The 15,713-nt window shown below is 38.2% G+C and overlaps 1 protein-coding gene across 4 annotated transcripts in view; it reads left to right on the forward strand.

The window, feature by feature from the left end:
- sf3b3 (splicing factor 3b, subunit 3) overlaps positions 1-15,713 on the forward strand; it is a 30,514-nt gene that overhangs the window by 12,111 nt on the left and 2,690 nt on the right. For 3 of the 4 annotated variants that reach the window (XM_040133354.1, XM_040133353.1, XM_040133355.1), the window contains exons 16-24: positions 1,199-1,342; positions 1,826-1,948; positions 2,230-2,384; positions 2,608-2,782; positions 3,451-3,656; positions 4,672-4,828; positions 8,693-8,818; positions 11,147-11,359; positions 11,595-11,693. In XM_040133354.1, coding sequence (XP_039989288.1) covers positions 1,199-1,342; positions 1,826-1,948; positions 2,230-2,384; positions 2,608-2,782; positions 3,451-3,656; positions 4,672-4,828; positions 8,693-8,818; positions 11,147-11,359; positions 11,595-11,693 — 1,398 coding nt within the window. The remainder of the gene's footprint in view (positions 1-1,198; positions 1,343-1,825; positions 1,949-2,229; positions 2,385-2,607; positions 2,783-3,450; positions 3,657-4,671; positions 4,829-8,692; positions 8,819-11,146; positions 11,360-11,594; positions 11,694-15,713) is intronic. The other variant, XM_040133356.1, reaches the window with a different exon arrangement.

The following is a 15,713-nucleotide window of genomic DNA, read 5'->3' on the forward strand; positions in this document are numbered from 1 at the left end:
TAACCCAGGCTAATGTGTTGGAAAAGTAATTTAAGACCTCAGTAAATGTTATCTAAACACACCGGGAACTGGTTGAAACCACATTTATAACGGTTTGTTTTGTTTCGGTAAATGACATGAATTCCCTCAACCCCAAACTAAGATGTTTAGTTTCTCATCAGGTCCGTAACAAGTAATATCGATGCTTGTTCAAATAAGAGTTACACCTGGCCTTAGGGCTGAAATTTGAGTCCTTGCATTCACTGCTGTCTAGCAAGGATGACCAGACAGGCAGTTTTGGCCCTTAACATATTTATTTTTACGTTCACTAGAGAGCCCTGCTTCAGGCAGAGGTAAACAAATGGCAAATCTAATGACCAAACTTGGGAACCTCCAAGTGTGCTGTTTCTTCTTTTTTTTTTTTTTTTTTTTTTTTTTTAAAGAAGTCAAATCCCTACAAGAAAATTAATGGAGTGGTATCAGTGCTTGTGAATCTATAATCGTTCACATTTATATTTGTTGTAGGCCTGTTGTTGAGTTTGGGAGGCAGATTTTAAAAAAAAAAAAAAAAAAAAAAAAAAAAAGTGTAAGATTACAGAAAAAAATTGAAAGGTAAAATATACTCCTCAAATTATGCAATGCAATTTTGCTGCAAACCATGGCTGTTTAGTCCCATCCACTATGCAGATCAGATTTAATAGCTTCGGACAAAATATGAGCCTTTTTTTTATAATTTTCCTGTGGGATGGAGGAATAGAGCTCCTTTGTGGGTATCAAGTGGTCGTTGAGAGAGATGATGATTGTGACGGTGACGTCAATGGAAAGAAATACTAATATATTGACCAGGGTCCTGATGGATTTTGTGTGATTACTTAATTTATTTGGAGAATGTAATGTTTTCAAACTCTGACTTTGAAGAGATTTAAATTGTGACTTGAGAGGCACAGCTTGACACTTCTTAACTAAACCTTCTAAGTGATCTCACTTTAATCAGGTGGAATCAATGCTGAAATTCACTGATTATCAATTATTCCTGAAAGCTCCAATTAGCCTTAAATTAACCAAACCAAGTAAATGGTTTATTTCCAACGTCCATACCCTTTTATATGTTTTTAAAGGAAGAGAACCTTTTGGTCAGGCGTAGAGAGATTGTTTTGTATGCTGGGAACCTTCTGTATGTTGCGATAGTTTTAATCCTCTGAATCTTTATCATGTTCAGGACTGCCTACAGCCGCTGAGTATGCAGGCCCTACCAGCCCAGCCAGAGAGTCTGTGCATTGTGGAGATGGGAGGGGTTGAGAAACAGGATGAACTTGGAGAAAAGGGAACCATCGGATTCCTCTACCTCAACATAGGACTTCAGGTATTCTTTGTGACTTGATTTCAGAAATGTAGCTTTTAAATCACATCTCCCCATAAGACAGACATACTGTATGTTAGCATCAGCTCAGATTAAACTCGTATTTGAACTCAGAATGACACATTTTGCATACTTCATGAGTCAAACTTGGTCACATCAGTGTAGAAGCAAATCTGTCTCGTGGGTCATCCAGGAAAAATATTACAACGGGACAATATTCTGTTCTACGAATATCTGCAACAACCTATGATGTCTAACCCGAACCAAACAATTACCCACAATCCAGAGCACAAGTCTAGAGTTTTGATTAATATCATGCACTGACGTTAATTGATGTAAAAAATAAGTTATTTTCTATTTACATTCATCATTCTTGAGGCTGTTTGTGACAGTTTCTCGTGATATAGATTTTTAAATCACATCATCTAGTAATCTGTTTGTGTGTGCGCGTGCGTGTGTGTTTGAACATTTGATACCCTTTCTCAGAATGGTGTGCTGCTGAGGACTGTTTTGGACCCAGTAACCGGTGACCTGTCAGATACAAGAACACGCTACCTGGGGTCACGACCTGTCAAACTCTTCAGAGTCAGGATGCAGGGCCAGGAAGCTGTATGTGACTCAGACATTTAAATATAATCAATACACATAAAAAAGACTATGCTTATGTAATTTACAAAAAAAAACATAGTTTGCTCTCATATTGTTTTGGCTGCTGATCAGACCAAGTGAGGAATCTTAACATAAAACATTTTTCTCTAAGAGACTGAGAAGAAGTTTTGTCATTTAAAAGACCAAATACCCATGTGATTAATCATAAATCAGTAGATGAATTTTTATCAAAATATTTGTTAGTTGCAGCTGTAAAATCTAATCTTTCCTCTGATTGACAGGTGTTGGCAATGTCCAGTCGCTCCTGGCTCAGCTACTCATACCAGTCCCGCTTCCATCTGACCCCTCTGTCATATGAGACTCTGGAGTATGCCTCTGGCTTTGCCTCTGAACAATGCCCAGAAGGCATAGTGGCCATCTCCACTAACACACTGAGGTATGGATACGCTCTTCATCAGTTAAACATGTTTGCAAGTAACTTAGTCAGCCTTGTTTTGTCATTTTGAATGCCCGAGGTGTCTGTGGTGGGACAGACAGACCAGCTCAGTGCAGAAACCTTAATATATCTTCAGAGATTTGCTGTGCCCCCGGTTAAAAATGAATACTGACTGTCTCTCCCCCCTTCCTCCTCATTTCTCCTCTCATTATCTGTCTGGCAGAATCTTGGCTTTGGAGAAGTTAGGAGCCGTCTTCAACCAGGTGGCCTTTCCTCTGCAGTGCACTCCCAGGAAATTTGTGATCCACCCAGAGAGCAACAACCTAATTTTGATTGAAACTGACCACAATGCCTACACGGAGGCAACCAAAGCTCAGCGGAAGCAACAGATGGCTGAGGTATCAATGTGATGATGGTCCAGTAGGGCTTAGGTCCCCTTTCCCAAGTTTTAAAACTCTTATCTGATCTATTTGGCACAAATTCTGAATCGTATGCAATCCATCACAATATAACTATGATTTCAGGCTATTCTCTGTGATTATTTTGAACCAAATCTTCAGAGATATGCCCAACCATGGATTTATATTTGAGAAACTGGAACTAGCAAATGTTTGGAATTTTTGCCTGATGAAGGACTCTACCAATTCAACCAATTATCAAAATAGTTGCCGATTACTTCTCTGTTGATCTTTAATTGTTTTTGCCCTCGTATACATATCAGCAGGGAAGAGTCCACCAATCAGAGGATGTTGGAGATATCCATACTCATCCAAATAAAATGGTGTGAATGAGGTGGAATCAAGTGAAAATGAATGTATATTGCGATGATAAAAACATGTAACACACACAGACAAGCTTAATGACCCCATGAGAATGGAACTCACTGAGAGCCTCCATGGAGCTCTGAAACCACTCTTTGTATGGGTGGCAGTGGGCTTTGATTCAGAATTTCCCATTTCATGTGTCAGTCACCTGGTAATTCAGAAGAGGTGGCTCAAGCTGTTTAAAATTTCATAGTATCCTCTCAGCCGACCCCTCTTATTCAGTGTTGCTGGTTCCCCTGCAGGAGATGGTGGAGGCTGCTGGTGAGGATGAAAGAGAACTGGCTGCTGAGATGGCTGCTGCCTTCCTCAACGAGAATCTTCCAGAAGCCATCTTTGGTGCACCTAAAGCTGGAGCCGGGCAGTGGGCCTCACTTGTGCGACTGGTCAACCCCATACAGGGTTCAACACTGGACCAGGTGCAGCTGGAACAGAATGAAGCTGCATTCAGGTGAGCAGGATCCAGTTCACAGCTTTGCACAAATACAAAAATAGATAGTTTCTTTCATATGGACTGGATGAACATAGATGAATAGCAAAGAGGAGAGAGTAGAAATCAAAACAAAAACAAGGTTCCTTTGCCATTATGTGTAGAAAATACAGGGTCATGTTTAATTCTGGTATGACGCAGAACATTTGTGATCACAAAGGAAGGAAAAAGAAGAGAGCTGGTGAGACTGAGTCAGAGTTCAGCCTTCTGTTTAATAGTTGGGGCTGTTTGTTTATGGTAGGATGTACTGAAGCTTTAAGTATTATGAAAGGATTCATAAACAGGAACAAAAACAATTGAAGAGGGTGGAAGAATGAGTAGAGATCTGAAAGGGCAAACATTGCTGCAACATAAAAAGTCAAACTCTGGACTGTTTAAAGTGTGAAACACGAAGAGTGGATGGCGAAAAATAATTTTGCATGACACTGTGTGAGATAGCTTTGAATTTTTAATGGTCAGTGGACGGGGCGGGGGTAAATGAAGAGATGCAGGCCAAAGTCTGACAGGACTGTTTCCTGTTTATTAAGCCGTTCACATTGATTGAAAGTCACCCTCCAGAATTCACAGAATTCCACAAATTCTTACCAGGGTGTTTCCTGACTATCTGAATTTAACCAGCAGCTGCCATGGCAAACATTTTGGGCTGCCAAAACTCAAAGGATCTTTTAAATTGTAATGTTTTTTACATTTCATCAGACTCTTAAAGTATTGCAGTCTCTTTGTGGTCTATGCATGATTAGTAAGCAGGTAGCTTGCATACATATTATGGTAGTATATAATTTTGCTGACCCTGTAGGATCCTCAAATACATATTTTTTTAGTGGTACTTATATTCTGAGGAAATGTTGCTGTACTTTCATTTCTATCTTGGACATATTTTATATTTTTTGTCATTAATTCTCTGTTTTGTTTAATACTTTGCCCAAAAAAAAAAAAATACACAACAACCCATTTCCCTGTGTTTGATATTTTTCAGTGTTGCAGTGTGTCGTTTCACCAACACAGGAGATGATTGGTATGTTCTGGTCGGGGTTGGCAGAGACATGATTCTCAACCCCAGATCGGTGACTGGTGGCTTTATCTACACCTATAGGCTCATTGGTGGAGGGGAGAAGCTGGAGTTTGTGCACAAGGTGAGTTTGGCTGACACTTAACTGATCCTAAATAAAATTATCCCTCCCTTCCTTCCTTCTTTATTTAGATTGCTGACAGGGAAATATCTTTTTGCTGCTGGATATTTATTTTTCATACAGTGCACTTCAAGGAACTGGATTGCAACTTACTCACAAAGTTACTCACAAACTCACTCATTTACGTAGAGCAGGCAACAGAAAAGATAAAATTGAAACATTTATTTACTGCAGATGGTGCAAGTGCAAAAAATTGAAGCTGTTCTTTCTTTGCCTGTAGGTGGCAACCTTTTTTTTTACATATTGTGCAGGTCTAAACTGCTGCTGCTATTACATATCTTGGTCTGGAACTACAGATCCAAGAAGTGTGGTCATATCACATGACCATTTAATTTAAGGCAGAGGGTATCAATTGTCCGGAGAAACTATGCTCTATAATTGAAATGCATATAAGCAGGTTACAGTTTGAGATGGGCTCTAAGACAAGGATTGGACTTGAGGGAGAGAATGGTGTCCAAAGTCTATGGATACCCAGATAGAGCATAGATTATGCATGCACAATATGATGACCACAAGTACAGACCACAAACAATGTCATGGGTACACAGAGGTTCATATACATTGTGTGCATGCTACAACCCATTGTGCCAGTAGAGAGGCTCGTGACTTCTGGATTGTTTTTACTCCTGATGAAGAATTAGCTCTTCTCTTTACACTGCTGAAACCACAGACCTTTTCCTCTTGGTTTTACCCGCACTTGGTATCGGGTGGATGCTCTGATAATGTTTAGTGACACTGCACTGTTTGACAGTCCAGCTATTTTTAAGCTAGGAAACAAAGCCTGGTCATTAATCAGTGCTTCTGCTCATTTTATCAGACAGTGTAGTAACCATAAAATAATCATTTTTATTTGCAGACGCAACAACTTGTAAATGTAACTATTTTGTGAATTCGGCTACATTAAAACACAGTATACAGTATGTGATGATGGAGAGACAGGATGGAGGGTCAGATGAGATCGTCTCCCTCCCTCCCTCTCTTGGTGTCTCTCTTGAAACCCAATTTTGCCACATATGTGTTAAGATAAAGTCAGTAATAAGTGAAATGCATAATTAAATATTAATTTTAAGTCAACTATCAATGATTACATGCATTTATATAGATTTACAATTGAATTTCATCTTCAGGAGAAAGAGCTGTCTGCCTTAAAAGGGGGGGGGTGAAAAGAGCTGGGGCCATCTGTGGTTTGCACACCTGGTGCACACAAACATCACAGGTTTAAGTTAAGGAGCAGAATTGTGCTGATTTAACATTGACCATCATCACTGTTCCTTAGTATTTGCAGGGGAAAAAAAAAAAGTCGCCTATAGTACAATTGATCGCCAGTCAGCACAAGCCTAACTGCTCCTACAAGCTGCTCCTATGTCGGCAGGGATGAGCCGGTCAGCCTACAAAATCTATATCGCTGTCAAGCCAAAAAAACACAACACATTGTGATTTTGCATGAGAGTATTCGTCTAACAACCAGTTGAGGAAGGGAAATTAGAGTGTTAATGTAGAGTACAGCATGAGCAGGGTGATTCTCCCATTAGTTTAAGAAAGGCCTGATCTGATTCTCCAATGGTTGTCATGCCATATATTTATTTTAAACATCAGCAAAATTGTTTCTAATAAAAGTACAATTTTTTGCCACATACTAATTATATGACAGTTTTTCTATTTGTTACATTTGTTTCTGATCATTAAACCTTTACACATAAGTTTGACTTGAATTGAGATGTCAACAAAATATCTAAAGGTGGATGTTTTGCATAAAAAAGACTTTGTGAAGGCGGGCATTCTACAGTATCTGCATCAGTGAAACTGTGATTGCCGTGTCAGACGAATTAACAACAGTCCCACCCATTTGTAGAAGCATATTTTAAAGAAAGCAAACTGCAGTCTTGATGGAGAACAGATTTTCTATAACCCTCTTCAAAGACGGGTCTAAACATTTGCATTGACCAAACAAAATCTAAATTTTACTTTTGCAGACCGGTTGAATCAAATTTCGAACTTTGAGACAGTACCTTATGGAGGTTAATACACCAGTCCATGAAACCTGCAGACAACGCTGAAGTGAGTGAGTTGTAAAGGATAAAGTGAAGTATTGTCCTGTTTTGCATCCTTTCTGACAGTTGTGCAGTAGAATTTATGTTGAAGTGGGGCGGGGCAATTAACGTTAAACATGAACCAAAGCAATGACGGCATATTGAAGGCCATAGAAAAAGGAAAGAGTGCTGACTCGAATGGCTTTCTCTGCTCACTTACTAGACCTCATCCCCATTGAACACTGCAAAGGAAAGGCAAAATATGCTGTAACATCACAAGACACTTGAGGAAATAGAATAATTTGGATTCTCAAATGGTGTTGAAATTAAAACATGGACATGGAAAGTATTGAAAATGTTTGTCTTGTGAGCAGTGTAATCTTGTTTGAGAAATGAGTTTTTGATTGTACTGTTTGTTTGTTTGTTTTTTTAAGAACCACTTTCATAAATCATACTTTAAGAAGACTGTGTAAAAACTTAGTATATGGCTGGACTGTGTATGGTCAATGTGCGAAATTTGAGGACGTAGCTAAAAACTGTTGCGGAATTGCTGTTAACGACTACTTTCAATGCAAAGTAGCTAAAGACTGTTTGAAAAGTCGTTAAATGTTGCTAGATGACATAATATGCTAATCAGCATTTTCATGTCATCATCGTGCTGCATTTGCATTCTGCCTAGTGTCAGCAGGTTTCAGCCCTTTTTTATTTGTTTGTATCTCTCCTACTCTGTTCACATTTATACAGTAACTTAATACAGCCAAATTCCTAATAAAGCTGTTCTCATTTAGATTTCTTTTTTTGTTGTCAGACAACGGAACAAGTATGAAATAGTAACTGAAACGTGAGTCCATTAGGACATGTTAGCCAGCACTTCTGAACCACTTCCAAGCCGCTGTTCTGCACTGCTAAAATCCTGATTCTAAAGCCGTGATGTCGTCTGACAAATGAATATAAACACAAGTTAAAGACAACAGCTGTGCTGTGATTTCTGCTATATTTACTTCTAAAATGATCACTCAGAAAGAAAGTCAGAAGCTCATTCACGTCTATGTCAGTTGCCATGTGGGCAATTGAATGAAACGCATAAGTGTGCCTGCAGAGGGAAAGCCCAGCCTCGCACTTGAGGCAATACTTGTGGCTGTCTTCTACAGCAAGTAGGTAAGGTTTGTCCAAAAAGTTTGTTGTAGCCTAATGATAAAATTGTTTAAATTCAATTTTTTTGTACATACCTTGCATTGTACATGGGGCCTAGTCCAATGTGTTATGTGAGTTTCAAGTAATACATTGCTTTCAGAAAGTATTAAGACCCCTTCACTTTTTGTTATCTTGCAGCCTTGTGCTAAAATCATTTAAAATAATTTTTCCCTCATCAATCTACACTCAATACCCCATAATGACAGAGCGAAAACAAAATTTCTGAATTTTTGACAAATTTATTAAAAAGGAAGAATTGAAATCACATTGACATAAGTACCTGACTTGAGTTAAAGAAAGTTAATGTTTCAGAATGTCCATGGCGAAGTCATTGTTACAAGCCAAGACAAATGGTTACTAGTTAATAATGTCACAGATTAACACTGGACCTTATGTCTAAGCTGTGTTTAGGGAGACATTGGACCCAAAGGGTCCAATGTCCAAAAGGAGCTTTTTTACATCCTAAGAAATATGAGCTGTTTCTGTTTAGACAAAGCTGCAATTAAACCTAAATGCTCTTTAAACCTGCCTAAAAAATAATCTGATTAGCTATGCCTTATTTATTCTCTGTTTTGATTGGTAGACCCCCGTAGAGGACGTGCCTTTGGCCATTGCTCCATTTCAGGGACGAGTCCTGGTGGGAGTTGGGAAACTGCTTAGAATCTACGACCTGGGAAAAAAGAAGCTGCTTCGAAAGTGTGAAAACAAGGTAAGGCACGGCACAGTTACTAAAAGGCAAGAAGGGTTATTTTGCTTTGTTTGGTCTCATGACTGCAGTGTGACAAGGCCTCTTCTCAGGGTTTTTAGCAATGATTGAGGGACATTTTGGGCATGTAGTCCTCATTGATACACATTTAATAATCAATGGTCACTAGTAATTCTAGCCACAAATTTTGATACTGTAAGATCATATTTTCCTTTTTTTTTTTTCCCCCCCCCAACAAAACAGTATGTCTACTTAACTAAAAGTATTTAAGTTGGCATTTAACTACATTCAGCTCCAGCCACACTAACACTGAAAAATTCAGAAATGCAGCTTTTTCACTCGTCTGTTTTCCAACTCCAAAGGACAATTTTTCACAAAATCTCAGTGAAAAGATTAAATGTGACTGGAACCTTTCAAAAACGCAGATGTAGGACTGTCAGTCTTAAGAAACACTTCAGCTTTCACTTTAACCCTGACTGACTGAGTGATCGGGGAAAACATTCATATGCTACTACATAGGAGACCTCTGCCTTGTAAATTGACAATGCAGCTGCGACAGAAACAGCCTGGATATTAATAATGCATGTAATAAAGTGTGTTTTATGCATGTTTATAGCTAAATATGTTCACTGTTGCCCATATACACTGATCAGCGACATTAAAACCAGTTACTGGGTTCAATGTCACTGATCGTTAAAACCAGTTACTGGTTTTAATGTTGTGGCTAATCATTATATGTTTTAAATCCTTCCAATATAAGACAAGAGTTAATGATGATAATAATAAACCACATAGCCCATTTCTTTATTTCTGTCATGTCTCAGGCCTAATTTAATAAAAGTTACACACGTTTCAGATTGACCATTGTGGAAATAAATTCACGTGCACTACAGCATCCAGACAAATCGGGTTTAGAGAAGAAATTCAATAACATTTACATGTTCTATAATAGGCTGACTACTCCTAAACTCCAATTTACACAGCTTTTGTTAGAAATGGATACTCTGCACTGCTCCCCAGAGCATACTACTGCCATAGTGATGCTTTTGCTCTTGGGTTATTGTTATGTAAAACCACACACTTAAGGAAAAACAAAAACTTTTAAGAAACCCATTTAAGGGTTATTATGGTGAAATATAAGCTTTTTCAATTACAAATCAAACTGTATTTACTGAATTTCTCTTAATGACAATCTGGTAATAGAAACATGAGCACAGGTAAATGCAGTTTATAAGATTGAATGTGTATTATCTTCACCTTTCTATAAACTAAAAAAAAACATTGAACCAGTCTCTTGGTAACTTAACTTTATTTGCTTTTAAATTTCAATAGAAATTAACTTGAAACACTGTTGTTTTTTTTTCTTCCCATGAAGACAAAAATGTTATTTTTTTTAATCTGACAGTGCATGACAGCACTGGTTTAAATGAGTTAATTGTTAAATTCAATAATGATGCTGTTTCCTGCTCTTCCACTTCTTCCTTTTGTAGATTAAATATAATTCTGAAGCACATCAACTCTAAAAATGACAGCAAAGATACAGTTTTGTAAGGTCTCTCTTTGTTTGCAGAAGCTTTGTGTTTAGGAATTAATAGTTTAATTTAATTTAATTGTCAGTTGCCTATATACAGTCTAGACTGTATGTTTCTATCTATATTGTATTTCATCTTGTGTGTGTGTACACATTTTTGCTGCTTGTAGAGGAGGGCAAATTAACAGCTGCGGGCGAAAATGTGCATCATGTGCTTCATCAAGATTGCTAGTTTTATGTACCGTTGAATAGTCCATTAAAAAAACAGGCTTTGCAGAAATTTTGTGAGGTAGGAAAAGCACTCACTATATTTGTGAGGCCTTGAGGATACACACCAAACAGCTGCTTTTTACAGTGAAAACTGCACAAGATACCCATGAAGGCCCAGTTGATACACGCTTGTTGTACAGCGCTGTTTCTACCTAACTGTTATATTTCAGACCAGATACATGGTTTGCATTTGAATAAGGACTGCATACAAACACAAGTTTGTATGGACGATCATGTGTGACTGTTGGGCAATGTACATGAGCTCAGGGTTGTACTTGTAACAGTTTTTTCCTATTTATTTGGTTCCTCCCTTATTGATTATATCCTTCTGTATTAACTGAATCAGTTTTAATGAATAACAAACTGGAACAATGAACTTTGAATGAAGTCAGAGCGCTCATTGCTATATATCAGGCAGCCTGTAGAACAGGGCTAAATGTTTCCCCTTGTGCAAAAAAAGGTTTTCCTCCACAGTATACACATGTAGTGTCTTCCAAGTCAACTTTACTATGTACACTTTGTTCTTCTAGCACATACCCAACCTGGTGACTAGCATCCATACCATCGGCCAGCGTGTGATCGTGACTGACGTCCAGGAGAGTCTGTTCTGGGTTCGTTACCGACGTAACGAGAACCAGCTCATCATCTTTGCTGACGACACTTATCCTCGCTGGGTGACGACGGCCTGTCTACTTGACTATGACACCATGGCCTCTGCTGACAAGTTTGGGAACATCAGCATTGTAAGTACAAAGACGAGGACTGTTGTGTATGTGTATACCTAACCTGTATTGGTAGAATAATTTAGAAATACCACTTTTAATTGAGAGACAGACACACCTTGAAATCCCTAATCAAATCAAAAAATGTATCCCTCGTGACTTTCTCCCATGAGGGTTCTAAAACTTCTGGAGACCTCTGTGGGACTGATAAGATAAAAAGAACTACATCTATTTGTTTTCTGTTTGATTTACCCAGGTGCGTCTTCCCCCCAACACTAGTGATGACGTAGATGAAGACCCCACGGGGAACAAAGCTTTATGGGACAGAGGCCTCCTTAATGGAGCATCACAGAAGGTAAAACTCACCAAACAATTCTTGTTGTACAGGCTTCTGAAAGTTAACTGCCATGTTACTGTCACATTTATTTATATGTTACATTTATCACATTTTCAAGTTTTTGTTTGCCTTTTATTTTTTGAGTGTATCTAACCTGTGGCATATACTGCAGATATACTGTAGATACACATATACCAGAGATTTTATTAGACTATCTCGTTGTCCATCATGTTGATGGGCAAGATGGTAAAACTTTTGTCATACTCTATTATTACTCATCATTTTAATTTTAATTTTTATTGATAATGACACATAGCCTTTTTAATAGCATTTAATTTTCAGAAAAAAATTGACAGATTATGCATTTATAAGAGCACGGAGAGAGAAGATGAACATAGACTCCGACGGTGTGGTCACTTTTCATGTCAACATCACACGAAGCAAATGAATGATTTTTTTTTTTTCTCCCCCCTCCCCCACAGAGGGCACTAAAAGACTTCGATGCCATGCCAAAACAGGCTAATTTGAACAACACAATTCAACAAATACAATTAAAATATGAACAAATCATTTACAAGAAATTAAATTTAACTCAATTCAGTTCAGTTTTATTTGTACAGCGCCTAATCATAAGGGGGGTTATCTCAGGGCACTTTTCATATAGAGCAGGTCTAGACCTTACTCTTTATATTCATATTTACAGAGACCCAGCAATCCCCCATTAGTAAGACCTTGGCAACAGCGGCAAGCAAAAACTCCCCTTTAACAGGTAGAAACCTTGACCTGAACCTGGCTCATGGTGGGTGACTGTCTTTCTCGATCGGCTGGGTTGAGAGAGTAAAATGAGAGATTTCAGTTTTTGATTTTTAATAAATTAGCATTTTCACTTTGTCATGATGGATTATTCAGCATAGATTGATGGGCAAAATTGACAATTTTATGTATTTTAAGTTGAATCTACAACACAAAGTGTGCAAAAAGTGAAGGGGTCTGAATACTTTCTGAAGTGACTGTATGTAGAGAGAGCACAAGTGAGTTCTAATGGTAAAAAAGTTGCTTCAGGCTTTGAGGTGTTTAAGTAAGAAAGACTGTTTGCTGTTGAGCCCAGGTTGGGCATGTTAAATGATTCAGGCTGGATTCTGCTATGGCTGAAATGTCAGTCCTATGCAGCACTCTGGTCTGATACACTAATCTGCCTCCTCCACGACTCAGACTTCCAACCACCAACACACACAGACACAACACACACACACTCTCACAAAACTGCACAACACCGTCAACCACAAGTTTAACCTACTCACAAATGCAACACAACTCGCACACACAGCATCACTTATCCCATATTTAAATCCTGGTCAAAAACTGTTTAGGTAGCAGATAGACTGGGAAAGTCCCTCCAATTTAGACATTATGTGTTGGTCCCGGTTGTCTTTGCAACATGAGTGTTTGTCCACTATTTCTGCTTTAGTGCACATTGATAGACAATTTCATTTGAATGTGGAAATGTACCGTTTCTGTTTTTAGATGTGGGTGTGGATGCCTGGATTTGTCTTTATCCAGAAGAGTGTGTTTGTATGTGTGTGTTTGTGTTTGTGTGCTCGTGCGTGCGTGTGTGCTCATGCATGCATGCGCTCACATCTGGCTGTTTGAACTTAATTACACACAAATGGCTTGGCTAAATACTGTCTTACATTAAATTAGATACATTCCAGTTTTATTTGATTAATGTATCTCAAAAGATCAAGGTCAGGGAGGCACAGTAGTCCGTTGAGCAAAATGAATGGACCAACTGTCCTAAACCCAAATGTCATATAGTCTGTGAGGGTGATTTCTGTTATGGTTTTTCTGTCTCTCTAAATTTTATTCCGCGTCAGAATTTCATTGGTATGTAAAAATTCACACACATTTATCGTCAAAACATATACAAATTTAGTAGTCATAAAAAATAAAATAAAATTTGTATAAACTACAGAAGGTTTATGTAATGTATGTTTTCAGAAAACAGGAGGAAACCTGTTGGCTCATATTTACATTCATCACACTTACTGTTAAACTTTTCTTTTTTTTATTTTTTATTAACGGACGCTTGTTCTGTAATAAATGGTTTTCGCTGGAACAAAACAAAGGCCAAATGAGTACTGATGTCATTTTAAACAGCAGGTACAGTCTTAGTAGTGAATTCCTCAACGTCTCAACTGCATCAAATAACCTCTGGTCATTGTGGCCAAATAGCTACTTTAGTGCTCTTTGGTCTTGCATCTGTAAGTGTTTAACCAGCACCTGGGAGTCTTTCCCTTCCTCAAGGAATCCTTTTTCTTTTCAGCCTCATCTTTTTTTTTTTTTTTTTTTTTTTTTAATCCTTTTTCTCAGCTTCTCAAAACTTAAGAAACAAAAACCTTATGTGAATCTTGTGTTGTCTGTAATAAATGGTTTCCGCTGGAACAAAACAAAGGACAAATGAGTACTGATGTCATTTTAGACAGCAGTTACAGTCTTAGTAGTGAATTCCTCACCTTCTCAACTGCATCAAATAACCTCTGGTCATTGTGGCCAAATAACTACTTTAGTGCTCTTTGGTCATGCATCTGTAAGTGTTTAACCAGCACCTGGGAGTCTTTCCCTTCCTCAAGGAATCCGTTTTCTTTTCAGCCTCATCTTTTTTTTTTCTTTTTTTTTTTTTTAATCCTTTTTCTCAGTTTCTCAAAACTTAAACAAAAACATTATGTGAATCTTGTGTTGAACTGTGTAGCCTTTGGTGGCTGGATGTGACATTTCCACTGTGTGTTGGAATCCCCCACAACAGTGTATGAGTAAGATATGCCTCATGTATTCTCAACACAATGACACATGGCTGCAGCTTGTGACCAGATGAGACATCATATCATTTTCAATTGGGGAAAAAAACATTAGGGCAGTTTCAGTCAGGCTAATAAATGGGGAAGGTGTTTGTCCTGTTCTTGATTTTTCTGAAATCGATAAATCTGGGATCCCCACACAGCACTACGATCCAGCTGAGTCCTGATCAAACACAGGAAATACAAAAGAATCAAAGATGAAAAATTGGTTTTTCTGCACACCAAAAAAAGCTTTTCACCAATTTGAAAGTGTATTAAGTTCAACATTTTCTAAGTGAAAGCGCAAGCAGTGTGTTTTGCCCATGCCTCATCTGGATAACAGATCACAGGTGTGACATAAATGACTCAAACTCCTGATTTTGAAACATATTTTCTATCAATGAAAATTTCAGTGACAGGACCTTCATTTTTAACTACCCAAGCAGCATAGCTCTATGGATCCATAATGTTGGACTATGTCTACCACTTTGGTCTAAACTAAAATAACTCAACAACTATGAGATGGATTAGCTCCAAATTTTGTAAAGACATTCAAAGACACCAAAGAATGACTCCTACCGATTTTGGCTATCCCCTGGCCTTTCATGTAGCGCCACCATGGGGTTGACATTTGTGGTTTTGAGTGAAATGTCTTGACAGCAGTTTGATGAATTGCCACGAATTTTTGCACAAATTCATGACCCTCTCAGGATAAATTGCGGTAACTTTGTGATCCGCGGACACCCACAAAACTAATGATATATCCAACGGCCTTAGCTGTACTTTGGGTTTATTGCCAACTAACGAATGTTAGCATGCTAAGAATCTATACTATGATGGCGACGCTGGTAACCATTATACCTGCCAATTGTCAGCATGTTATATTACTGACAACGGCATTTAGCTCAAAGCACTGCTATGTCTAATTATAGTCTCACTGAGCCGATAACATGTCTGTAAACTGTCTTGTCTTCTGACATGTTTTCAGTTAAGCGGTTCATGACAGTAGGTGTGAGGGATGCTCATCCTGGTTCATCAAAATAGTTTTGCATTCAAAGACAAAACCTACATGTTTGACCCTGTTGCCTTGTTAACAGACTCTGCCAAGGTTCCCCTGAGGGAAAGAAGGATATCAGGGATGGTTTGTACAGTATATACAGTGTGCAAAAAGTGAATGGCCACAGAGCAATAAAAAAACCCAGAT

This window comes from Xiphias gladius, chromosome 8, assembly GCF_016859285.1.
Source record: "Xiphias gladius isolate SHS-SW01 ecotype Sanya breed wild chromosome 8, ASM1685928v1, whole genome shotgun sequence".
NCBI lineage: Eukaryota > Metazoa > Chordata > Actinopteri > Istiophoriformes > Xiphiidae > Xiphias > Xiphias gladius.